We start from the raw sequence: 25016 nt of genomic DNA, 5'->3' as shown, positions 1-25016 counted from the left end.
TGCTTGTGCTGCTACAATTGCATAACCCAAGCATGGTGCAGGCATGAGCTGCAGGGATCCCCCCGGTGCCCTGACTGTGTTTTAACTTGCCGTATTTCTCCAGGTGTGCCCCAGGATACTATGGCAATCCCTTGGTGATTGGCAGCTCATGCCAGCCCTGCGACTGCAGCGGGAACACAGATCCCAACATGCTGTTCAGCAGCTGCGACTCCCTGACGGGCGCCTGCACAGGGTGCATGCACCACACGGCCGGCGCGCGGTGCGAGGTCTGCGCCCCGGGCTACTACGGGGATGCGGTGGTAGCCAAGAACTGCACACGTGAGTGGGGCAGGTAGCAAGGCCTGGCGGTGGGGGAAGGTGGACAGACTGGCCGTGGACGTGTTTAGCACCTTAGCCGGGCTGTGCATCGCCCCAGTGAGTCACACACTTGGTTGCATACGTTGCCAGCATCCTCTAAAGATGATAATAAGAAAAAAACCAACTCCAAAAACCTGCCCTCCAGCATCACAACTCCATAACCTCCAATCCGCCCCTGAATGTGAGCCGCCAAACCTCCCCTAGGCTGGAACTGTCTTGCCCCGAGCAGCTCCTGCAGCAGCGGTGCTGGCGCTCCCTCCGGAGTGGGGCTTTGCACAGCCCCCTCCCAGCGCTGCTCATCTCCCCCTGAGGAGCAGCAGCCAAATTGCAGCTCACAGAAGGGAGCTGTCATGGGAATAAGTTGTTGGGGGGAGCAAATCCAAGAGGAGAGAGGCTCTGTCTTTACTCTGACTGTGATAGATAAGGGGGAAATAGGATTCCCTGTTGGGAATAAGGTTTGTGTCTGGCTGAGCAGGCTCTTCAGTGTATAACTGGGTGTATTTTTCCCTGGCAGAGTGCAGCTGTTCACCTTGTGGGACTGATTCATGCCATCCGCGAACTGGCCAGTGCTTCTGCAAGACTGGAGTGACAGGCCAGCACTGCGACCGCTGCGAGGTAAGGGCCGCCTGCATACTGGGATGGTGCCGGTCCTTAGCACGGGGTTGAGGGGCAGCCCCGATGTGTCGTCCCCAGGCCTGTGAGCAGAGCGGTGCCGGCAGCCACGTGGTTAAGGCTGGGTTTGCATGATCTGCCTATACGTGGTGAAAGCCTGTTAAAGATCTGGCAGCAAGTGATGGAGGCAACGTTCAGCTGCAGCCTGGGCAGTAATTCCTTTGGGAAGCTGCAGTAAACCCCTTATTGCTGTATGCATCCAGCGTGGGCCTTGCAGGGCAAGGGCAGGTTGGCAGGGCAGGTCTGGGTTCTTACTGCAGCTCCACATCTTTGCCGTGTTGACACGAGTTTTATGGTGTTCAGAACGCTCCTAGAAATCAAGGCTGGGGTCCCACATGACCTCAGCCTGCCCCAGGAGGGAAGCACACGTGCCCTCTTGCTGAACAGGGCACCCACTGTCCTGCTTTTCCCCAGGAGGGATACTACGGCTTCGAGGGATGCTCCGGCTGCCGGAGGTGTGACTGCGACGTCGGTGCTGTGGGGAGCAGCTGCCACGCGCAGACGGGCCAGTGCAGCTGCCTGCCTGGCGTCAGCGGCTCGCGCTGCCAGCAGTGTGCCCTGGGCTACTGGGGCTTCAGCGAGAGGGGCTGTACACGTGAGTCCTGCTTCCCGGGTGCTGGGTCCTGCACATGGAGGAATGGGACAAGGCTCTGGTGGCGCTTGTGCTTGTCAAACCGTTAAAGGTGGAAAACAACTACCTACTATCTGAGGTCCTGGGCGTGTTGCTAGGTTGCCCAGGGAGACCCCCTGCAGCAGCATGTGGATAAGCAGAGGTGCAATTGCACAGCTGGAATAAAACCGCTCCTTCCCCTCTCTCTGAGTGGTAACGGCACAAAATGATGCCACAGGCATTTCCCTGTTATTGAACTCGGCAGGGTGCGAGTGCAGAGGGGGCTCCTGCGACCCACGCACTGGGGAGTGCACTTGCTCCAACGGGCTGACAGGGAAGCAGTGCGACGTCTGCATGCACGAGTATGAGATCCCGGTGGCAAACGGCCCGGACAACATGAGGTGTGAAGGTCTGTATCCTGCGGTCCTGGGGAAAGGGGTGAGGGAAGCCCCAGGACTTGCGCTGACCATTTCGTTCCCCTGGCAGTGTGTGACAGCTGTGTCCTGCTGCTGCTGGAGGATCTGCAGAGCATTGAGAGGTCCTTCCCCTCCATTCGTGGTCAGCTGGTCAACCTCAACGCCAGCTCCATCGCCTGGGCTCGCCTCCATGGTCTCAACAGCACTATGGTGGCTGTCGCTGTACGTGGAAGGTTTAACATCACTTTCTGCCCATGTTACCTGTCCTGTTGGCCTGATTTCATCTCTTTTTTTTTTTTCCAGAATCAGCTCCGTGAGTACCTGAGAGCCATGAACAAGGTCAGGCAAAGGGCTGATGAGCTGGAGGATGAGAACGTGGACCTCACGCAGGACCTGAACGCGCTGCAGCACAAAGTAGGGTATTTCTCTATCTTCCTTTTCCAGAGCACGAGTCCCTAGGGCTTTGGAGGCTGTGAGGAGCCTAGTTCAGGCAGGCTGGATCTCCTGCCCAGCCAGCAGTAGGCTTGAGTTTTGGGATCTCTTACTTAGATGCCCAAGCTAGATTACCTGCATTCCTTCCTTGGAGGGCTGTTAAATATCTGGTGATATTGATGGTTGTTTCTTGATTTATTACTTGCTTTTGTAGCAGCTCCAACTTCACCCAGTAAAAATAAATTCAATAAAAAGTTGTTTATAGAAGGAACATATGAAGAAGGAACGTAAACATCTAGGTCAGTCCTGGATGTATCCGTGCTGTGGCAGGGAGAGCCTGGCCTCTGTCAGCAAATGAGCGAACCCTTTTAGCTGTAATAGTCCTTGGAGGCCTCGGTACAGCAACACCTTTTGCCAGATGCAGTCTGTTTACAGTCTAAAAAACACCCATTGTGTCTTCAGAGAACTTAAAAACTGAGCAAGATTTGATTTGATTTGACTTGATTTGATTTATAAATTTCTTGCTCCTAATCTGAGGGAGAGGGAAGATTCTCCGCTTGACGTACGTCCCTGGGCAGCCGCAGGGACAGACTGCCTGTGTGTATGCGTATGTCTGCACACACCTGCGCTCCGAACTGCAGCCCTCTGTCTCTGCTTGTGTCCTGGTCAGGACCCGGATGGGCCTGGCTCCAGGCTATGGGGCTTTTCCTGCGTTAAGAGGACAGTGCTGTCCTCTGTGGTCTTAGGACTGTTTCAGGATCCAGAGCCTACTGCGCTGGAGCTGCATTTATTGCTTGTGCTTCTCCAAAGGTGCTAAATAAGACCATCACTAAATTCATTGTAGGTGAGCAGCACAGGGCAGGCTGTTGGAGGAGGTATAGTTCAAGAACCTCAAAAGCTGCACATTCCTAAGCCTTGTGTGCCTTTTGGGAACATCTTCCCCACTGACGATTCATATAAAACATAATCTCAAACTTCAGCTAAGCTGGTGGGTTTTGTTGTAGATGACAATGACTCACAGAGAAGCGAACCGGATTGAGCAGCACACGAGAGAGACTTACCAGAGGGGGGAGCAGGTCCTGCTAAATATCCAAAGCATTCAGAAGGGCATTACAGGTAGGTAAAGAAGGGTCTCTCTGGGTTTTTTCCTGTTGGGAATGCCACACTCTTGCTTTCAAACCGCACTAAGTACTGCATCACTTAGAGAAAACAAGGGGAAATAAAGACACGATGGAGATCCCTGCAGAATTCTGACTTTTGTTCTGACCAGGCTTATTGTGAGTCCCAGCTGTTTGGCTCAACGCAATCTTTGAAAAAAAAAAAAAAAAAAAAAAATTAAAATTGCACAGATGTTGTTAAAATGCATAAACGTATAAAACTGGGGCAATCTGCACTACAGCTTCAGCAGAGATTTAGCAAAACAGGGAGTGACTGGATCTAGGAGAAGGAGGAAAAGCCACAAAACAATGCTTGGGTGGTGGCCAAGGAGGCAGAAACGAGGGGCAATACCTCTGAGTGATCCCAAGCAATTCGGCTGCCTGAGTACTGCATGGAAGTTGGCTGCAGTTTGTTGAGGGTGCTGTAAGAGAGGAAAGATCTCAGGGCCTTGTGAAGGACCTGGGTCGGTCGATGCTAACAGGGGATCTGGATTTCTCTACAGACCTGGTGCGGCAGATGGCCAGGCTTGGGGCAGCAAACGCCAGCACCACCTCCACCGAGGAGTTTCGGCAGAAGATGGCCGAGGTGGAAAGAATGCTGCGGGAGATGAAGGAGAGGAGTCTGGGCAGCCAGGAGGAGCTGGCAAGGCGCGAGCACGAGGAGGCTCAGAAGCGTGAGTCTGACTCAGTGGCACAGATCCTGCTGGGTCTAGCCATTCCTGGTAGCCTGGCTCGGAGCCCACGTGGACACTACACATCGTGGTCACGTTTGGAGAGTGCTCTTAATAAACAGGCCCCCCTAACAAGTTTTACAGTAGTTTTAGGGTCCCCTGTGACACTCTATTTTTGATTCCTTTTCCCTTAAGGTGAATTTTAGAACAGATTGTACATGCTGGGTAGTTCTGTTTGGTGACCAAAAGCGATAACCTTTAGAACCAGGAGTTACCATTGTTGTGGCTGTGACTAAGTCACCCCCTGTTTGTTCCTATTCGTTGTCCTAGGAAAGGGGTTCAGCGTAACAACCAGCAGCCCAGCACCCTCAGCAGCTCTGCCCTCCTGAGGGCGTCCCTTGCAGGGGCAAGGGCTGGGATTGTGCTCCCACACCGACCCCGCTGCATAACTAGGCACGCTGGCTCTGCAGGCAGCCAGTCCTCCTGACTCACAGGCAGTGACAAAACATAGTTCAACAGCTGAAAGCTGGAATTATAAACTGGCTCTTGCTAGGTATAAGTAGTTTATTCACAGTGGGAGTAATCAAGCACTGGAATGGGCCTCAGGTGGGCTTTCTCCATCATCTGGAGCCTTTCAGGCATGAATGGGTGTTTTTCTGAAAGAAATCCCATCCTGCTCACCAGCACTGAGGGTTTGGAGATAACTTGGACAAGGTCCTGTGCTATCCAAGCTTGAAAGAGGGAGGAGGGATGGAAGATGGTCACTTCTGGCCTTGATACCTACCAAATGAGACCAGAACAAGGCTTTTCCACAGCCAAGCACAGAAAGAGCCCTTTAACACAGGAGGATGAATTACAGCAGTTCTCATCTCCTCCATCCTCAGTGCTGCACCGGGTGAAGAGTGAGCTGCATGCCCGCTGGGAGTCCAACCAGGACCTGGTGAGCAGCATCCGGGACCGGCTGGCGCAGCACAGCTCCCAGCTGATGGATCTCCGCGACGCCCTCAACGAGGCTGTGAACAAAACCAGGCAGACAGAGGACTTGAACAGCCTGAACCGCAACAACCTGGAGGAGAGTCAGGTAGAGCTTCACCCAGTGGTCCCGTGCTGCCATGCAGCGAGGGGTGGTGACCCCAGCCCCGCCGGTGTCTAACCCTGCGTCTGTGTGTCTAGCAAAAGAGCCGTGAACTCCAAAAGCAGTATGCACTGGTGCAGGAGACCCTGAGGATGGCCAAGGACTCCCTGGCCCAGGTCTCCGACTTCCTGCAGAAGATGGAGAGTGCAAAGGAGGTGGGTGATGGAGGTGCTTCGGCATGGGCAGAGCGTGAGGGGGTGGCAGCCCTCAGGAGTGACATGTGTCCTTGCAGGCGTACGAGAAGCTGGCAGCCCTGCTGGATGGGGCGAAGCTGCCCCTGACCGAGCGGGTCAAGAAGTTCTCCCCAGCCAGCAGCAAGATCCCCATTGTGGAGCAGGCGGAGGAGCATGCCCGGCTCCTGGATGAGCTTGCAAGGAACCTATCCAGGTGAGGCACTGGGCCTGACACTCACTAGTCAGACCATCTCCTACCAGAGCTGTGGGTGGGCAACTGCAGCGCCACACCATGGCAGGGGAGCAGCAGGGACCATCTCCAAAGTTTTATCCTGGAGCACGTGTTGAGATGAGGAGCCCCAAGGGTTCTGTCTGTAGGACCATGGGCGAGAGCCCAGCGTGAGCAATCTCCGTGGTCTTGATGGCTTCATCTTCCAACACAGCATTATCCAGGGCACAAACCAGGATGGCTTTATCCAGCGGGCGATCGATGCCTCCAATGCCTATGCCAGCATCATTGAGGCTGTGAAAAAAGCTGAGCGAGCAGCCCACGATGCTGATGAGGCAGCCGGCGAGGCTTTGATGGTACGTATTGTGGGGAGCCCCATGAAGATGAGCAAAAGCCAAACGCCCTTGACAGTCCTCCAGCTCTTCACACCCACACGTAGGGCTCTGCTGCCTCTTCCCTCTGGCACTTGAGCACTTTGTTCTGTGCTAGAGAGCAGAGCCTCTGCCACGGCTGGGGCCAGACTCAGAGGATTTGGGTCTCCCCATCATGCCCCAGCAGCACACCCCACTGTGGTTGCCTGAATGAGCAATTTTGTGTGCAGTCAGGGCCAGAGGCTTGAATTCCTCTTCAGAGTCCTAGGCAGCGAATGTTTGTTTTACAGAATGTCATATCGGAAAATCTTGGGGCTATCTCTAAAGAGCTGAAGAGGAACAGCAGCAACCTGGAGGAGGCTGTGAGGAGAGGGCAGAGAAAACTCAACGGGGGTGAGAGAAGCCTCTTGCAAGGTGTGATGTCCTTCAGGCTGGACTGAGCTCCAACACACAACATATGTGTTTCTTTAATTGCAGCTATTAAAGGCACTCTGCAGACAGCAAAGGACAAGCTGGCTGACCTCCGTGTGAAGAAGGAGCAGCTCCTGAGCCAGCTCCAGTCTGTGCAGGACATGCTGGGCAGGGACCAAGGTTTGTCCTAGGGTAGCTAGGCTGGTTCTCTCTGCTCCCTTCCTTGTGTCCAGGCTGTGATCCAAGGGTGCTTCCTCCTCACTCCTGGCCATCCCAGAGATTTTTATCCTTTCTTTCCAGAGGACACAAAAGAGACGATCCAGAATGCCAAAGCAGCAGCTGCTGAGGCCAATGAAACAGCTGCGAGAGTGGAAGATACCCTGAGCACCATGAAGAAGAACCTGGACGAGTGGAAAGACCAGTATGGAGGCCTTCGAAATGAAGACCTGAACCAGGCAGTCCAGGACGCCAGGAAATCTGGTGAGTGTTGGGCTGCCAGGGCGCAGTCTGGCATGAGCCAGTGCATGGACAGATGTCCCCAGAGAGCTCCATGCTTTGCAGCTCCAGGCTAAGAGTAGAGGGAGGTAGCAGCCAATACTGGGTGCTTTAAGTTCTGGCCCTTTATTTTTTTTCTCTCCCTGCACTGTCGATGTCACCTATATCTTTACTGTAGGAGACTGCATGCACTAGAGCATTTGCACAACCCCCCTATCAAGGCTGCTGGATTTGGGGGATCATTCTGTGACTCTGCTCCCAGCTGCTGCTGCTTTGACTTGCATGTCTCAAAATTACCTGAGCTTCACTTCTCTCCTCACTAACCTTCAAAACCCCTGGCTCCTCCCCAACCCCAGTGTCCAGCCTGGAAAGCACCATCCCGCTGCTGCTGGGGAAGCTGAGCAGCCTGGAGAACAGGAGGAACAAGAACGCCACCGTGTCAGAGAACATTGTGCGGATCCGACAGCTCATCACGCAGGCGAGGAATGCCGCCAGCAAGGTTGGTCACGGGAGGGTGAGAGCTGTGCACAGGGTGTCGGGGGTTGGGGTGAATGAGGGCTTACCTAAGGGTAGTATACAAGTGGGAGGGGTATCAAGAAGAGCTCTGGGGCCACCAGGCAAGGTCCCTTCCTCGTGGGAAGACTCCAGAAAACGCTTTGACTTGGTAAAGCTGCCAGTGATGAGAGAGGCAGCAGCAGTGGTTTCAGTGCCACGGGTCTGGATTTCTCTCCCTCCAGGTGAAAGTCCCCATGAAGTTCAACGGCAGCTCGGGTGTGCAGGTCCGGATGCCCAGCAACCTGCAGGATTTGGCAGCCTATACATCCCTCAAATTCTACATCCAAAACCCTGAGCCCAGGAGCCGGCAGCGACAGCAGGACGGAGTAGAGGAGGGGCGGTTCGTGTTGTACCTGGGCAGCCGGGAGGTGAGATGGGGCCAGGAGGGCAGTGGGAGCCCATGTTGATCCCCCGTTAATGGGGGATCACACCTGGATGTCAGCCCCTTGCCCTTCGCCTGCTCCCTGGGTGTCTCTGCAGGGAGCACGAACAGGCCCTGGGTGCAGCCATCAGCCTGGCTGGAGGTGGATGGGGAGAGCCGTGCGAATTGGGGTGCTTGGCCAGCGCAGCCCTGCGAGCATCAGGGGGAGCATTGCTTGATGCTCCTGCCTGTCCTGAATGCCAACATGTGGCCTTGTCTCTCCCTGTATTCAGGCCACTGGAGACTACCTGGGCATCGTGCTCAAGGACCACAAAGTGCATTGGGTGTACAAACTGGGCGATGAGGAGCCAGCCTCCCTAACCGTCGATGAGGATATTGGAGAGCAGTTTGCCACCATCAGCATCAACAGGTAGGAGACTGATGGGGCACATGCCGAGGAAGTTCAGCAGGAGACTGTCCCTGCAGAGGATGCATGGTAGTGCTATGCTCAAGCCCAGGCAGGCCCATCATCCAGTTATGCCTAAATGATCAACACTGAGATACACCAAAAAAACTAGCAGGGAGATGGTGTCTTCCCATGTCATGGAGGGTCTGGGGGTGCCTGCAGGAGAGGAAAGATGAAGCTCCTCACGGAGGGTCTGTTCAGCCTTGTGGCAGTGCTGATAACATGAGTGCTGAGTCCTTTCGATGCACTGCTGCTGTGGGGCTCCTCGGTGGGAGATGCACCCCTCTTTAGTAGGGCTGTTGGGAGGCTCAGGGGTTTTCTCCTCTTTGGGGTTCTCCCTTGTCTTGACCACCCCTCCCTGCTGCAGGATCCTGCAGTATGGGCAGATGTCAGTCATCGTGGAGAGGCAAACGGTGCACGAGACCAAGGGAGACAGCGTGGCCAAGGGGGAGCAGGGGCTGCTCAACCTCGACCCGCGCAACGTGGTCTTCTACGTGGGTGGCTACCCTTCCAGCTTCACGGTGAGACAGCCAGCAGGGAGGGAGGCCCGGTTTTCTGGGAGGTACCAGTGATACCTTTGGAGCTTCATGGAGGGGAAAGCCCTTGATTTCAGGGGAAAGCCAGGATCAAACTTGCCCTAACTGTCCGGTTTCATTCCCAGCCTCCTCCCACTTTGCGCTATCCCAACTACCGTGGGTGCCTGGAGCTGGACACACTGAACGAGGAGGTGGTGAGCCTGTACAACTTCCAACACACCTTCCAGCTGGATACTACCGCCGAGAAGCCCTGTGCGAGGTAGGGCACTGCACCAAGGCTGGGGGCAGCTCTGGTCCATGGCACTTACCCTGTCCCTTGACTGCCCCAGAGCATTGCAGTTGACTTTGGAGTGATACCTTTGGTCTCTTCTTGCGTGGCTCAGGTCCAAGTCCACAGGAGATCCCTGGTTGACCGATGGCTCCTACTTTGATGGCACTGGTTATGCGGAGATCAAGTTTGAGAGCCAGTTTGGCACAACCAAGCGCTTCGAGCAGGAGATCCGTGTGGTCTCCTACAACGGCATCATCTTCTTTCTGGAGAACCAGGCAGGTGCTTGCTGCCCTGGGGAGGCTTCATCCAACCCCACAGCTGGTGGGCTGGGGCAATCCCAGCTCCGCTTGCAGGCATTCCCAGTTCAGGGCACCGGGTAGAAGAGGGCTTTGGAGATGGCAGCGCTGCTCTGAGCAGTATTTCATAAAAGCCAGAAGAGGGCTGGACCCAGACCTCCCAGCAGAGGCAATCACTTGTCTGGTGCCAGAGAGACTCCTCTGAACTCTGAGAGCACCCGTGAACAGACCCTCTGAGCTGGGCCAGGGTTCCCAGGGACAGGCAGTGCCACCCCGAGCAGATAAATCCCCCATAATCGTCGCAGTTACGCCTCAAGGTGCTGGTTGTGAGACCTGCTCCCGCTGGTGCTAAAGGGCGGGTGGGGCTGCATGCTGGGCGCCGGGACATGGGGCTGAGTGTCCCTCCTGCCGCCCCCAGGGTCAGTTCCTGTGCCTGGCCATCCGGGATGGGAAGCTGGTGCTTTACTATGATTTCAGCACTGGCCTGGAAATGGCAAAACCCAGCAGCAACTCCTCCTCCCTGACCATCAGCAGCACCACAAACAAAGCGGTAAGAGGGAGCGGCCGCCTGCCCGGCTCGCTTGGGGGGGCTCCTCATCCAGAGGGCAGGGGGGGCACCTGGACCCTTGTTTTGGGGGAGGGCAGGGAGGACCTGCAAGAAGGTCTTTGACTAGAGCCATGAACCAGACACCTCATGCTGCCCTCTGTGATGGACCTGATTGCCCCAGGCTGGTGGATCATTTTTTCTCCTCTGTCTCCAGATCCAGATTTTCCTCCTCAAAATGAATAACAAGAAGCGCATCCTGGTGCGGCTGGAGCGTCTCACCATCTTCATGGTGGAGCAGGAGAACTCCCTGGAGAACGCTGTCTCCTACTACCTGGGTGGTGTGCCCCCAGCTGTGCTGCCCCCCAGGTGGGTCCAGCCCGCAGTGCTGGGGGGGGGACAGTCCACATCTTCCTCTCCAGTGTCCCTGGGAGTGGCCCTGGCCCTTTCTCAGCCAAATCCAGGGATGTTGGGGCCCTGCTGAAGCTCCAGGGTGGGACTTTCCTTTTCCTGCCCGTGATCATGGGCTTGAGTATGGGATGTCTCCATCTCTGGTGAGGGATATGATGCTTGGTGCGTGTCACCGAGTCCTCCTTTGCTATGCTGGGTACCTTGGAGCAACCTTGTGCCTGAGGCACTGGAGATACACGTGGCCATCGTGGGTCCTTCCCAAGCACTCTATTTGAAGGGCTGCGGTGCTGGGTGCTGCCTGGGGCTGGCCTCGTGACAGTGTCTGCTTCTCCCACAGTTTGAAAGCCCTCTTCCCCACGGGTGGGCCCATCCGGGGCTGCATGAAGGGCTTGAAGGCTCTTGGCAAGTATGTCGACCTGAAGCGCATGAGCACCGTCGGCGTGAGCTATGGGTGCACCTCGGACCTTCTGGTAAGCACAAATCTCCGGCAGCCTGGCCAGCATGCGGGGGAAAGAGTCTGTTGGGGAAAGGGAGCGCAGGACCCCCAGGACAGGCCCAACCTCCCCTCGTTCACACAGAAACAAGCATAAAACCCTCAGGTCCTCGGTGCAAGGGGTGATGGTGAGGTGCTCCTCATAGCCATAGCTGGCCATAGCACCAGCCAGACCCTGAGCACCTCGGTCATCCTCTCAGCACCCCTGCAATGCCAGGGCCAGGCTCTAACCTCACCTCCATGGTGTCCCTCACAGGTGGCTCGCTCAGTCAGTGTCCACGGCCGTGGCTACCTGACCCTGGCCCTGAAGGACGTGCCGGGACTGCGGGACTTCTACAGCGGCTTCAGCTTCCGGACAAGCCAGCACGAGGGGCTGCTCTACCTCCACAGCAGCCAGGTGGGCACCTGCAGTCCCCCTGGGTGTCCTGGAAGTGGGGCAGAAACATCGGCTCCTGCTTTGGGGATGGTGCTGCTCCCTCTTGGGAAAGGGAGGGATTTTGGTGGGGCCAGGGGCTGAATCCGCAGTGAGGTCTGTGCCCTGAGCTCCTGGAGGGCAGTGGGGAAACGGGCCCTTCCCTGGGGCTCAGCTGCTGAGGAATAATGGGGTGATGCTTTCTGCAGGAGGGGACGTGCCGGGTGTCCCTCCAGAGGGGACAGCTGGCCTTGAACTTGCTGGAAACCGAAGTCACCACTGAAAATGCGTATGCGGATGACAGGACCCACTACGTGGCCTTCTACAGCGATGCCCGTGGGTACGTGTCCTGGCGGTGCATGGGTGATGTCATGCCGATGACCACGGGGGCCCGCTCAGCCTACGCTGCTCATCCCCTGCAGGGTCCGGCTGTACGTGGACGACGAGCTGCAGGACACTGCTGCAGGTGCTGGGCCCAGCCGGCGGCAGCGACGGCAGGATGGGCGGCTGCTCTTCCAGCTCGGGGGTTCACCAGAGCCAGGTGCCCTCAGCAACCTCACCGGCTGCATCGGGAATGTCTTTGTCAAGCGGTGAGCATCTCCGTGCCACTTCCAGAGAGCAAGGCTCAGCCCCTTCTCACCTCCCAGCTGGCCTGGTGACATGCACCTCTTCTCCCTGTGTGTGTAGGGTGACAGAGCCACAGATGGTGGTGGACCTGCAGCAGAACGTGGAGAGCATCAACGTCACCATGAGCTGTCCCTGGGGTGAGCAGCCGCAGCAGCTCAGGGTCACTCCAAAGAAGGACAGACGGAAACCCAAGGTACCAGCTGCTGTGCATCCTCTCCCCCTCCATCCTCCTCAGATGCCACCATTATGCTTTTGCTGACCACATCTACCCCGTGACACCCATAAGGGTGCTCCCCTCACTCCGTTCCTTGGTGTATCTGGTGTAGGTGCCAGGCAAGCCCGCCTCAAAGGGCCGCCGCCACGACTGGGACGGGCTCTGCTGGCTGCACCCACAGCCCCATGCAGCCGGGGGCACCTTCCGCTTCGGGGGTGCCCCGAGCAGTCGCTGGGAGTTCGAGGAGATCCCAGCCTCCTTTGGCCAGAGGTGAGGCTCACCCTGTGCTCCCCACACAAGCTCAGCCCCGGGCACCATCGCTTGGAGAGCAGGTGTCCCTTGCAGTTGTGGGAGAGCAGGGTGCTCCCGTCACCGCCCTGTCCCCACAGGTCCCATTTCTCCTTGGAGGTGAAGCTGAACTCCTCCAGTGGGCTGCTTTTCTACGTGGCGGGCGAGCAGGGCACCTTCATGGCTCTTTTTGTCTCCAACGGGCGCTTTGTCTTCCTGGTGGATGTCGGCGGGCGCCGACTGCGCATCCGCAGCAAAGACAAGTACCGGGACCGGCGGTGGCACACGGTGAGCAGAGGGTTGGGGCTCAGCGGGACCTCCCTGAACTACATCGCTCCCCGCCATCGCCAGGTGCCCATGCAGGGGTTAGCTCCGTGCAGCCCTGCTCTGGGCATCACTTCCAAATTCAATGGGACACCAACAGGGTGTCCAAAGGGGACAGCAAAACCACAGCCAGGGCTGGCTGAACCTCCGAGCTGAGTCTCCCTTCCCTGGGCACAGCCCTGGGGCTCCTCCCAACCCGGGAAACCCCCAGCCCTAGCACTGACCTTTCGTCCTTGCAGGTCTTCTTCAGCAGAGACCAGAGCCGAGCCCAGCTGGTCATTGATGGGCTACGAGCCCAGGGTGCTGCAGTGGCCACCGCGGGGCTCTTTGTGGCCCAGACCCCCTTGTACGTTGGGGGTGTCCCAGCTGGAAAAGCCAAGGCTCACATACCGGTAAGGGCTTAGTGGTCCTATGGCATCGTCCTCTCTCTGCTAGTTCCTAGTCCTGAGGCATCGGGCCACGCCTGCGGGTTTTTGGGCGCTCTGCGCTTACTCCCGTGGCTTCTCTCTGCAGGTCACGTTGGCCTCCAGCTTTGATGGCTGCTTGAGGAACCCACAGCTGGACGGGAGGCCCCTGGGTCCCCCCTCACGCACCTTTGGGGTGACGCCATGCTACGAGGGTGCACTGGAGAGCGGGGTCTTCTTCGCTGCGGATGGCGGGTCCATCATCCTCGGTACCCCACGGCAGCCTGGGCTGGCTCCCACCGCCCTGGGACTGGGAGGGACGTGACTGGTCAGAGGTCCCTTGTCCCTCTGCTCACCAGTGGCATTTCTCTTCCAGCTGATGGGGTTGTGACCGAGCAGGACTTGGAGGTGACACTGGAGGTCCGTCCCCGCAGTGCCTCTGGCCTCATCTTCCACGTCGGCACGAGGAGAAGCCACCATCTTCTCCTGTACATGGAGGAGACGAAGGTAGTGGGAGGGTAGCCTCCCGCCAGGTTTTCAGAGGCAGTGGCCATCTTCTGCCCAGCGCACTGGGCCTCTAATGGGTTTGTCTCACACACCAGGTCACTGTGAGAGCGAATGTTGGGGCTGATGAGTTCTCCGCGTCGGTGACGTGCCCATCTCTCTGCGACGGGCAGTGGCACACCATCGCAGGTGAGGTGACGGCACTTGGCTCGGGGATGCTGCTCCACTCCTGCTGCTCAGCCTCCAGCTCCTGGGGAGAGCCTGGGGCCCTTCCCTGGGTATTTAAACCCCAGCTCCCACCTGTATTAATTGCCAGCTCCCACCTGCACTTAATTTGAGAGATTGTAGTTGCCATTAAGTAATTTCCTAATTAGTAAGCCCTTAGCACTAGAGAAAGACCTGGTGTTTTATGGGTGGCTGCTGTGGCCAAAGGACAGATTTTGGGGCAGCTCTTGAAACTGTTTCCCAGGAGCCAGGCCAGGTCCGCGGACCCTCCTAGTAGTTTTGCTCCGCTCCAGTACTGGTCCCGGGCCGGGGAGCGGAGGCGGACTTGCTCTCTGGGTGAGGAAGCGGCACTGACTCTTGTTTTCTTTCGAAGTTACCAAATGGAAAAACATAATCCAGGTTGACGTGGACACGGACGGCAACTACACGGTGGGACCCAGCCAGCCTCCTGCACCCAGCGCAAGGGGCACCTTCTCCGTGGGAGGGCTCCCAGGTGAGTTGGGAACGATGCTCTCCCCAAAGCCAAGAGAGAGAGACCATTCCAGGTGCAAGACAGAGGTACGTACTCCCCTGCCCTGTTATTAGCCAGACTAATGCTTGCTCTGACTTCCTCCTCCTGCAGAGCCAGACGAGGCCAGCCCAGTGTCACCGTTACCCCCCCTCCCTCATTACGTGGGCTGTATCAGGAACCTGGTGATTAACCGGCGCCACGTGGACCTGCCGCGAGCCGGGACTGTCAGGGGCTCCGTTGGCCTTAAGGGTTGCCCCGTGCTATAAGTAAGTGCACCTCCGTGTACAGCCTGACCGCCAGAAAGCTGCACCGCTCCCCGGGCCCCGGACGTCACCTACTCGATAGCATTAACCGTGGTCAAACATGCTTGATCTCCAGTGGCTGCAGGTGCAAGTCTGGGGCCAAAACCAGAGAGGGGCCAGGAATCCAAGGGGAAGGAGGGCAGGGGAGAAAGGTGGGGAGAAGGGGGCACTTCGGGGACATTTTTCACAAATATAACCAAAAAGTTGGAGCGGGATGTGGAGACAGGGCTGAGTCCTTCCCCGGTGGTCAAGTGTCTGGACCAGGCCTTATGCTGGCACATGGCTCGTCGTAAGAGTGTCCGTCCTCTGCAGCACGTGGGCTGAAGCTCAGCAGCGTGTCCTAAATCCTGTTCCCTTCACCCCACACTCACAACGCACATAGATTTAGTTCACAGAACACTTGAGGCTATTAATAACAGTCACAGACTGTCTTCTGCTAAAGGCTGTAGGCAGTTTCTGGTTTATAATAAATGCAATTAGGGCAAACTGGATTAATTCCGTCACTTTTGTGTTTTTATAAGCAAGGACGCATTTAACCTCCTCCCAAGGTCAGTCTCGGTTCACCTGCCACCGCTACGCAAAAAGCTCTGCAAGGGGGAACTCGGACAAAATTCTGTTCACAGAATTAGCATCTTCTTATCAGATTAATTTATAAGAATCAAAACAAAGGAACAAAACGGGCTGGGAGAGCTGCCGAGGGAAAGCAGAGAGACACAAACGCCACTCTGACTCCGCAGTCGCATTCAGCGCTGGCAGATACACTGACAAACGTCCTGTTGCGCGCAGCAAGAGACTGTTGCTTGACAGGGAAGACGCGGGACCGGTTACCTCTGAGTCTGGCCGGGGGCGAGGTGTCCCATCCCTCACCCCCCGCCAGCAGCCGCCTTCTGCCCAGCCCCGCTCCTGCCCGGTGCCGCGCGGGCTGCACCTGAAAACGCTTTCTCTCCAGACACCTACTTCACTCGTGCACTTACACGTCATATATATATTTGTGTGTGTGTATATATATATTTAGCCACCTGGGGACAAAATCTTGCTTCTGAAATGGACTTATAACTTATATCAGTATATTGTGGGGTGTTTTTTTTATGAGGGGTAAATATTGTAAAATGGGTTTTTAACATGTCCATCTTAAACAAATGTAATTATGACCTGTTTTTTAAGTTGTAGTATTAAAGATGGTCTTTGTAAATCACTGGTACATACTTCGGAGTCGAATAAAGTTTTATGTTACTCTTTCTCTTTACTGGTGAAGAGCAAGTATAAGGCTGATGTAGAACAGGAAGAGGAATAACCACCAGCTCCAGCGTGGCACAACGGGGACGTTACAGTTGTATTTGCCGTAAGCAGCCCCCCCACGAGCACAGCAGCCGCAGGGGTCGCGTCACGCTCTGGTGTTCACGAAAGGAAACCTCCTCCTCCGCAGAGGTGAAGTGCTGCACCCCAGGCAGGACGCCCCTTGCAGCAGAACGGGGGGGACAACGGCAGATCACAAGCTGGTGGGCGCAGAAGTGGATGGCAGTCAGCAACGCGCCCTTGAGACGCCGGTTACTCAGAGCGTCACGGGGCTCAGCCCTTCATCGCAAGGGCCGCGGAGGAATCGGTCTAGCCTGATGGCAAAAGCATCCAAAGTGACCAGCAAGCAAATACAGAGCGAGTACGGCTTCCAGCACGCACGTGTAACAGACTGAGAAAGAACAGTATGGCAGATAAAGAAAATTCCTTTACTTGTAGATTTATATAAGCATAATATGAAGTTAGTAATCCTACTGCAGTTGCTTAAGTTAGTATCTAGGAATATCTGTAAGGAAGAGCAAATAACTTAATCTAAACTCATATCTTCCTCTTCGTCTTTCTTGTCCTTAGAGTCTCCTTCCTTTTGGTCTGACTTGACACTGTTCTGCATTGCTTTGGCAAACGCTTCTACATCTACAAGTTAAAACACATTAGTTAGTTAACTTTGCACTTTCTGGGACGCAGCTCGTTGTCCCCGTGAGGTTAAGCGTCATTACTTGGAAAGCAAACCGTTGCTTTAGTAAGATTCTATTAGCAGGGAAGAAAGTTTTAACACTCATTCACTACATAACACGCATTTGGATCCCTCTGCTGCAAGCAGCATTTTCTGCACTTTAACTGTGCACAGGCAGCCTCAGACCACGATTACTTCAGTAATGGAATGGATGCTAAAAGCTCGTTAGGGAAATTGGAAAACTGATACCCAGTGCTATAGGCCCCTACTGCATTCACTCATTTCAGATGAATCATGAAAAACTCCCACCAAAAACAAGGCCAAGGCTCAGCCCCTCTTTTTGCAGGACCCCAGCTTCGCTAAACGTGTGGCTGACGGGACGCTGGCTGCTGGGGAACACACGCGCCTTTTCAATGTAAAAAGAACAGTGCAGGAGTCGGCTTCTGACAGTTACACAGAAGCGCATCATCACATTCCGCATCCAATGGCTGTGTGCGGTGCGAAAAACATAAAATAGAATTTAAAAAAACCAAACCCCACCCCAACAAAGCACTTTGTGTTCCCAACAGCACCAAAAGCAAAAACCTCCTTCCAGCACTACCTGAAAGGAGGGTGTAGAGCGGTGGGTGTTGGCCTCTTCTCCCCGGTGAATAATGACAGGACCAGAGGAATGGTCTGAAGTTGTGTCAGGGGAGGTTTAGGTTAGATATTGGGAAGAATGACTTTACTGAAAGAGTGGTCAGGCACTGAACAGCCTGCCCAGGGAGGGGGTTGAGTCACCGTCCCTGGAGGTGTTTAAGAAACGTCTAGATGTGGCACTTCAGGGCATGCTCTAGTGGCAGAGATTGTAGGGGTTTGGTTGGACTCGATGATCTTAAGGGTCCTTTCCAAACATGAAGATTCTGTGAAAACTTACCCCCTTTATTTGCTGCATCTACGGCCTCCGCGGGTAAGCCAAACTGACTCATGAGTGGGCCAAGCTGTCCTGAAGCTAAGGCAGCACTGAACATGCTCAAGGCCTGCGAATCAGAGTTAACAGCATCAAATAAATGTTTGCGTTATGTTTCTCCAGCACCAGGTGCTGCTGGGCAGTAGCCGCACAGGCCCTTTTGGGCACGGGGACCCAGCAGTGGGGCCACCTGGGTCCAGCCACTCTCCTTTAGCGAGCACAGCCCCGCGGGACGGCTTCGCTGTGCCCCCCGCAGATCCCGCGCTCAGGAACGTTTGCTCCTCGCCAGCCAGACGGCAGCGAGCACAACCTGCCAAGCCCCGCGGACGGAGCAACACCAAACCACAGCGACGGAACCTCCAGGTGGTTTAGTGCATGGACAGCCTACATCTTTATCTGGATGCAGATACTCTATCAAATCACCAGTTACAAACAGCCCTCATTTCCAAGTCTTGTCTGCACAGAAGAGCTGCCATAGTTTAAACTAAGAACAGCCATGGAAATTTTGCAGCTTGACAAATTTCAATCAATCAGTATAACTAACTATTTCAAACTGGCCTGGAATACACCAGCTTTCAGCACACACAGTCCTGGCATTAAGTACTCGTGTTTCAAGAGAAACAGGGGATGTGGCGCTGTGAACACGACCATCTCTTCCCCTTGGTCACCTGAAATGACCCTTAAGGAGATTGCTGACAAGCCACTTTCACAGGCAATAACAAATTTGCTACTAGCCCTGTCATTTGCCAGAGAGTATTTATAATAAAGAGAAAGGTAAAGCCCAATTTCAAAAGAAAAAGGTTAAAAAAAAATACCTGATCTGCCCCTGGGTGACAGTGGGAAGGAAGAACTAGCGCTCGTGAAATCCCATCCCTCCTCCCTTCCGCTTCCACAGGGCAACCCCCTCCTCTGAACAGCGTCAGGAACCCGAAAAAAGCAGCGCAAGGCGATTCATGATGCACGGGGGCGGAGGGAAGAACGGCTCTTCCCGTGACAGCGAGGCACGTACCTGCTGAAACTGAGGAGACGTCAGGGTGTTCTGAATCTCTTCTGCAGTCTGCGGCAGAGATTCCCCTGAGGGGAGGTAAGGCATCAACCGTTCTTGAACTTCAGCGTTGGCCAGGATGGGAGCCATTATCTCGGGAGTCAGAACAGTTGCCAGGTCAACTACGACAAAAATAAACAGTGGGCTGTCAGACTATGTACAAAACCCCAGGTTTTTGTCACGTAAACTACATGATCTAGTCAGAGAAGAACCAAAACACGGTTAGCACACTGCTATCATCCTTTCTCCTTCTCTCAGTTCTGGAGTGAGAAGAAGACTCTTCAAGCAGCAAAGAAATGAAAGCAGCACTCAAATGAAAAAAAGAACCCAAAAAAAAAATGTAAGAGACCTTTCAAACCAATTTGGAACAGGACAGGACAGTAAAACAGCTCCAAAGGACTCCTGGATCCAGCTGTCTGGTCAGAACACCGTTACCTTGCTGTCCTCCTGCTCCAGATGGCACATTCATAGTAGCTAAAATGTTCTGAAGGTCACTCAATTGAATGGGCTGGGTTGGGCTCGTGGCTGAGCTGGTTCCATTACCCGAACTTGGTACGGGGCTCGGACTGGTCACCGATGCAGCCGCAGGAACGGACGGGGCAGGCGTTACACGTGTAGAAGAAGTCGTGGAAGATGGCGTCACAGCAGCCGATTGGCTGCGAGAGCTGGAGAAGATAATTAGTATAATTAATTCCCTGCAAAAAACAGCTTTGCCCCTCGTATTTTGTAAAGCTTCTTTTCAAGCCCTTACAATATGAAGAGCTCCTACCTCATTTTAGAGAGGTAACAAGCAGCCTGAATGCCTTCAGTAGGCCACGACTCCTCCCACAGAAGTGGCAAATTTACGTTACAGAACGACCACGGCCCCAGACCAGACGGGATCCCTACCTGGACGACGAACTGCTGGTCGGGGGTCCCCCACTTCCAAGCAGACTGGCCAGCCCAGGACCCGTCAGCGCCCCCAGCCCACCTTCCGTAAACATAAAGGAAGAACAAGTTCAGAAATGTATTTCTTTGGGGTTTTTGCACCTCCCTGCTCTAGAGAGGTCACTCTTGTACCTGAAAGGTTTTATTTGCTAAAATAAAGGAGGAGGGGGTGAAAGAGCCCAGACCAACCCCCCCGCCCTTTTCTGTGTATTAACAGCTCTTGTTTCCTGATCTTGCATCCCTATTAGAAAACTGCCTTAGAGAGAGTTGTGCATTTTAGAAATGACTCAATTTCTAGATGTACACAACGATAAAGTGACTTTGGTTTGTGCTGTACGTACACGATCATTGTAACACAGCCCTCTCCTATTACCTATTCATTTCCAAAAATCCAACTTTTCTCTAAACCTTAAAGCCAAGGCCCTCCGCAGAGGATCACAGAGGCAGCCTTCGAGTCACCGCTGCTGTCTGCCCATACACCCGGGATTTGCAGCTTCAAACCTAACGCAGAGATGCAGCAGCAGAATGAGAGTCCTTAAACACTTCAAAGTCAGGACAATCCCATGCACAAGCAAAGTGCTCCCAGTGGAGCAGCGATCAGGAAACACAGCAGGAAACCGACACTTGGCCTTTGAGCCAACTGCCGTACGCAAAAGAAATCAGAATCAGCCTCCCTTACCCACACATCCCAACTAGCAAGGACTTATCGCAGTTTCCGGGTCCACTGGCCTTGTCAGTGACCCATTGTCCCCCTACAGTTCCTTTGAGCCACATCAACCAAACGCTCCATCTGCCACACGCTTCCCATCCAGTGGTTCTTGTATCGCATCTGATAAATCCACAGCCCTACACAACCACCTGCATTCATCACCCACTTTCCGGGAACTATCTGCAAGCAGAGGACAGAACAACAGCGCTCCATTAGCAAAAACGTGACGAACTGAAGCTGAACACTGGAGGTCAGAGCCAGACACCAGCTCCCTCCTCAGTGCAGGACCCGCTCCTACGGAGCCGTGCCCAAAATGCTTCTGTTCACTAACCACAGAGCTTCCACAGCAGCAGGAACCGCAGGGAGACGCCGACCAGGCCGTACCACACGCCACTCTACTCGGCTTGTCCTTGCTAGGAACATTTACCCAGGAGCAAGAAAGCTCCTTTGTTGCAGAAGCTCTGCAAAAAAGTCAGAGTCCCAAGAGATGCAAACCAGATGCAAAAGAACAAGACACTAATGGGGGAAGAGATCCACACGGATTCACCACAACCACCGTTTGCAGAGGCAAGCAGATGGTGCTCTCTGCGTTACAGGCGTGAACTCCATGTCAATCTGTCTTATGGCTAGATGTAAAGGCAAAGAACGAAGAGCTGCTGAGAAAGTGTTGAGAAGAAGAGGAAGATAGTCTCAGGAGTCATGTGAAGCTTCAAGAAGGAAGATCTTTTCCAAACACATCCTAAAAAGCCAGAATCTTCCAACACTAACATGAGATTTGCATCTGAACATCCCACCAACGTGAGATTTGCATCTGAAGCTAAAAAGACACGAGCTAGATCCACAAAAACAGACCTCGGAGCTTAAGCACAGAACCTTAATCACCGCCACCTGCCAAACATTCCTTTGCCCACTTCCACTCAAGGGTCCGACCTCTCAGAAAATGCTCTCTACTGGGCTAGGAGCACAGATAGCGTTCAGAACGGCCCACAGCAGGGACTCCGACACCTCTCATCCCCTTCAGAAAAAGAGTGCGGTGATTCAGACTCTCCCCAGCGTGGCCCAGGAGAGAAGGGCCTAAAACCTGAGCCTCACTGCTCTCACCAGAGAGTGCTGTGGGGTGGGGACGCTCCAGCCTCCCTCTCCAACTCTTCCTACTCTGCACACAAATATTCACTGGATCAGAGACACATGAGCAGCTCCGCAGCTTGGCAACTGGGACATTCACCAGGAAGACAGCCCTGGTTTTCAGTCCCTGCTCCAGTGAGTATTTAGGAGGAAGAGGAAAGGTAGAAAAAAGGAGGGGAAAAAAAGGCAGAAGATTCAGTGGAACAAGGAGCAGAACCAATGTTCCTCGCAGGTCAAGCCCTAAGAGGAGTGCCGTGTAGAATCTGGTACCCTTCATTTCCTGCATCCTTTTTTTGCCCCTTAGCTCATCTTTGAGGCAGGGCCTTGCTTTCTCAGGTGAAAGAAGCGCTATTCAAAACAATAGCACTACTTGAAAATATCGTCAGGTAAGATTTAACCTGGCAGGAGAAAATACCATTTTGGCATAAAGATATTAAAGCATTTTACCAAGTCCTCCTAAGCCCGTTGGTCCGATCAGCTGCATGAGCTGGTTATGGCTCATGTTTCCAAGAAGGCTTTGCAAGCCACCCTCACCTAAAAACAAAAACATTCTGAAACACAACATATTCACATAGGTTTTTTTCACAGTACTCCGGCTCAAACAGCAGGAGATTAATTGGCATCACATTCTGTATGGAAAAAACAGTTTCAAGTGTTTACTGATTCATGATGCTCATAAAAGATAAATGCAACTTGCTTTCATAAAGAGGTAAGACTCCAGAGAATCTACTGCAAACAAAGAGAGATTCTTCTGTCAGTCTTAACTTTCAGCCTGCACCTATTATAACAGCGCAGTTTATTTTGCTAAAAGCACGTTTACACTGCTGGTATTAACACTGTCCCCAACTCACCCTCCAAAGCCATCAGGAATTTCTTCCTAGGAAACTGTAACTGCTTATTCTAAAAATAATTTTTTTTAAAAAAGCCTCTCACGTGAAGGAGCAGAGAATGGACTGTACCTCCTAATGCCGAGAGCTCGTGGCCTCCGCTGGCGTTTCCACCCAAAGCCCCAGGCATTGGTGGATTGTTGAGATACTCGTTCACTTTACGGCAGTGTTCTTCATCCTTGTCTGTCTTCGGCTCCTGCAAGAAAGTTGCTCTTGGTACGAGGCAAACTGGAAATATTTTGTTCCAAGATCTTTATTACTAGCTTGCCACAAACCTGCATCCAGAAGAAGAGTCGTTTTGATCCTGCCTTGAACTTCAATACATACACTCGGCCAGTAGTGCACTGAGGTACCCTCTTGAATTCACAGTCATCAGGAAAAATAATCAAATCCTGGAAAACACGGCAGTAGAAACAAGTGTTTGAGGAAATACATTCATATTCCTTTTAGCCTCCCCCAAAGACCTCTGCCCTCCTCCCCAAACCTTCTTCCACCTGCTCCTCAGAGCAGAGAGGATTAGGAAGTCAGGCCACAGTGGCATTCTCGTCCTAATTTGCCTTGGAGAAGCTCTTTCAGCAGTGCCAGTGGAAGAACAAGACAGACCATGACTTACTGCCTCAGCATTGAAACCCAAAACCATACTCACATCCTCGACGTTGCCCGAAGTCCTGTCCTTCCAGCAGAAGTGAATGAGGGAGTCGTCAGTCTGCTGGATGTACACAAGGCCTTTTCTCTTGTCTGGGGTTACAGTGCTGCCTTTCAGGGACATCTTCCCTGCCCGAAATTCCACCAGGTATTTGCTTGAAGAGCCCCTGGAGCCTGGCACCAGGCTTGGAAATAACGCACCTGAAGACATCCTGGAAACAGAGAAAGAGCAGCAGATGCGATGAAAAGCCTTCCCATGTTCTCTCAATATCCAAATTCAGTCTTTATCAAGCAATCTACACAAAAACCATCTGTCTCACTGCCTGCAGGATTTCAGGGTGATCCAGAAGAGCTACAGCGAACCCAGGATGAAGACAGGACGCTCCACAGATCTGCGCTAATGACAAGGAGCCTACGTGCTAAAGGCACCTGAAAACGAAACCACCTCCCCCCAGCGCTTCCTTCTTCGGTTGTCATCACGGCTCACAGGGTCAGGGACCTTTTAACCCCGAGAAGCCGCTGCGGTAACGCCGATCTCCCTGCTCCCGCTCCTGCACCCCGCAGAGAGCCACTGGTGCCCGGCCTCATCACCCCCGGCGGCCCCGTCCCCCCGGGGCGGGCACCGGCCGGCCGGGCAGGCCGGGCCCAGCAGCCGCTCGGCCTGCGTGACTCTGCACTTGGTTTTAGGCTCGCGATACCGCCGCCCCCCCCGCGCCGCCCCAGCCCAGCACCGCCGCGGGGAGCCGGGCCCCGGCCCCTCACGCAGAGCCGGCAACGAGGCGCCGGGACACCCGGCACGGCTCAGTCCGGCCCGTAGCGGCCCCCGGCGCCCCCCGCCCACCCGCAGGCCGCCATCTCCAGCCGGGCCCCCCGAGGCCGCCGCGCCGCGTCCCCCCAGGCCTCCCCCGGCAGGAGACGCCACTGCCTGGCGTGGGGCGCGGCCGGCGGCCCCCGGCGAGCGCGGAGGCGATCGGAGGGCGCTGGGGCAGCCGGCCCCCGCGAGGGCCCAAGCGGCCCCGTCCCGCCGGTACCTGCCGCCACCGCCGCAGGCCCCGCGCCGCCCCGCTCTTCCTGCCCCGCGCGCCGGAAGCCCGCTCGGCGCGGGGCGGGGCAAGGCGGTGCGCGAGCGCCCGCGGCCCCGCGCGATTGGCCGGCGCGGCTGTCAGTCAGGGGCGGTGGCCCCGAGCGCCCTGCTGTGTCACGGCGGCGCAAGATGGCGGCGCTCCCGCCCACCCGCCAAGCAGAGGCCGCAGCCGGCGCGTCTCCAAAACCACCTTTATTGCCATTTACAGCTTTACAGCGCAACGGTTGCGTCCGCAGACCTGTACAGAGCAGGCCTGTCAACAGAGGGAGGGGCCGGCCGTTATTAAATATTACAAAAATAAATGCATTTCAGTGAGGCGTCTCCTGAGGGGCAGGGGGGCTGAGGGCCCGTTGCCCTCACACAGCTGAAGTGGTGATGACCCAAATCCCGGGCGTTTCAAGGAGCCGCAGCATAGCCCCCGTTTCCCGAGGGAAGAGGCTTCATCTGTTTTTTTAAAAACATTTTTCAGCAAAAAATGTACTGAGAAATTATTTTTTATTATTAAACAAGAATAAATACTCTTCATTAATTCTGTTTTTTTCTGGCTAATTTAGTGTAGGTGCTTCCTGTCCTCATTAATCTGGATGCTGATAATTATACAAATCCTGGTGTCTGAACAATCTGCTCCTGAGCTACAACCCGACACTGCCTCAGCCGTACAGGTAATTGTCCACTTGCCCCCGTCCCCCCTCGGCCCCTCCGCTGTTGCCCCAGCGCCAGGCCCGGCCCAGGGAGCACTCAGTCCGTTCCCCTTCCATCCCCAGCCCGGCCTCCACAGCGCCCAGCCATCGCTATCCCCCCGC

At 54.8% G+C, this 25016-nt stretch overlaps 2 protein-coding genes across 6 annotated transcripts in view; one reads left to right on the top strand and one right to left on the bottom strand.

Moving 5' to 3' along the window:
• Nucleotides 1-15926, top strand: part of LAMA5 (laminin subunit alpha 5) — a 93110-nt gene extending 77184 nt beyond the window's left edge. For 2 of the 3 annotated variants that reach the window (XM_063350013.1, XM_063350012.1), the window contains exons 45-80: nt 104-318; nt 872-972; nt 1444-1624; nt 1905-2048; nt 2126-2277; nt 2359-2469; nt 3492-3603; nt 4148-4318; nt 5200-5396; nt 5489-5605; nt 5683-5837; nt 6067-6208; nt 6514-6616; nt 6701-6814; nt 6935-7114; nt 7486-7628; nt 7867-8052; nt 8339-8475; nt 8879-9032; nt 9173-9306; nt 9431-9593; nt 10033-10164; nt 10376-10527; nt 10907-11039; nt 11319-11459; nt 11684-11814; nt 11897-12064; nt 12162-12294; nt 12428-12585; nt 12705-12891; nt 13167-13319; nt 13441-13600; nt 13708-13838; nt 13934-14024; nt 14434-14553; nt 14683-15926. In XM_063350013.1, coding sequence (XP_063206083.1) covers nt 104-318; nt 872-972; nt 1444-1624; nt 1905-2048; nt 2126-2277; nt 2359-2469; nt 3492-3603; nt 4148-4318; nt 5200-5396; nt 5489-5605; nt 5683-5837; nt 6067-6208; nt 6514-6616; nt 6701-6814; nt 6935-7114; nt 7486-7628; nt 7867-8052; nt 8339-8475; nt 8879-9032; nt 9173-9306; nt 9431-9593; nt 10033-10164; nt 10376-10527; nt 10907-11039; nt 11319-11459; nt 11684-11814; nt 11897-12064; nt 12162-12294; nt 12428-12585; nt 12705-12891; nt 13167-13319; nt 13441-13600; nt 13708-13838; nt 13934-14024; nt 14434-14553; nt 14683-14837 — 5257 coding nt within the window. In that variant the 3' untranslated portion in view covers nt 14838-15926. The remainder of the gene's footprint in view (nt 1-103; nt 319-871; nt 973-1443; nt 1625-1904; nt 2049-2125; nt 2278-2358; nt 2470-3491; nt 3604-4147; nt 4319-5199; nt 5397-5488; nt 5606-5682; nt 5838-6066; nt 6209-6513; nt 6617-6700; nt 6815-6934; nt 7115-7485; nt 7629-7866; nt 8053-8338; nt 8476-8878; nt 9033-9172; nt 9307-9430; nt 9594-10032; nt 10165-10375; nt 10528-10906; nt 11040-11318; nt 11460-11683; nt 11815-11896; nt 12065-12161; nt 12295-12427; nt 12586-12704; nt 12892-13166; nt 13320-13440; nt 13601-13707; nt 13839-13933; nt 14025-14433; nt 14554-14682) is intronic. The other variant, XM_063350011.1, reaches the window with a different exon arrangement.
• A 652-nt stretch (nt 15927-16578) lies between these two features.
• ADRM1 (ADRM1 26S proteasome ubiquitin receptor) lies at nt 16579-24261 on the bottom strand. 3 transcript variants are annotated; one of them, XM_063350018.1, is made up of 10 exons: nt 24161-24261; nt 23131-23341; nt 22760-22876; nt 22557-22680; nt 22045-22131; nt 19725-19806; nt 19272-19501; nt 18801-18958; nt 17759-17861; nt 16579-16802 (listed from the first exon to the last, which is right to left on the bottom strand). In XM_063350018.1, the coding sequence occupies exons 2-10, from the start codon at nt 23338-23340 to the stop codon at nt 16696-16698; spliced, it is 1218 nt and encodes a 405-aa protein (XP_063206088.1). In that variant the 5' UTR covers nt 23341; nt 24161-24261; the 3' UTR covers nt 16579-16695. The 3 variants fall into 3 exon arrangements, with proteins under 3 accessions (XP_063206088.1, XP_063206089.1, XP_063206090.1); XM_063350019.1 differs by lacking the exon at nt 24161-24261 and adding an exon at nt 23450-24074; XM_063350020.1 differs by lacking the exon at nt 22045-22131.
• Nucleotides 24262-25016: the final 755 nt, after the last annotated feature.

This window comes from Chroicocephalus ridibundus, chromosome 12 (genome assembly GCF_963924245.1).
Source record: "Chroicocephalus ridibundus chromosome 12, bChrRid1.1, whole genome shotgun sequence".
Lineage (NCBI taxonomy): Eukaryota > Metazoa > Chordata > Aves > Charadriiformes > Laridae > Chroicocephalus > Chroicocephalus ridibundus.
The sequence above is the reverse complement of the archived record's forward strand: the minus strand, read 5'-3'. Positions and strand labels throughout refer to the sequence as shown.

Bases quoted from the DNA above. Each gene is read 5' to 3' on its own strand.
- ADRM1 (XM_063350018.1), bottom strand. From the start codon at position 23,340: ATGTCTTCAGGTGCGTTATTTCCAAGCCTGGTGCCAGGCTCCAGGGGC. The intron at 22,132-22,556 runs GTACAGTCCATT...TTTTGTTTTTAG, and splicing joins CGAGCTCTCGGCATTAGGAG to GTGAGGGTGGCTTGCAAAGC. The intron at 19,807-22,044 runs GTAAAATGCTTT...TGTTTACGGAAG, and splicing joins AACGGGCTTAGGAGGACTTG to GTGGGCTGGGGGCGCTGACG.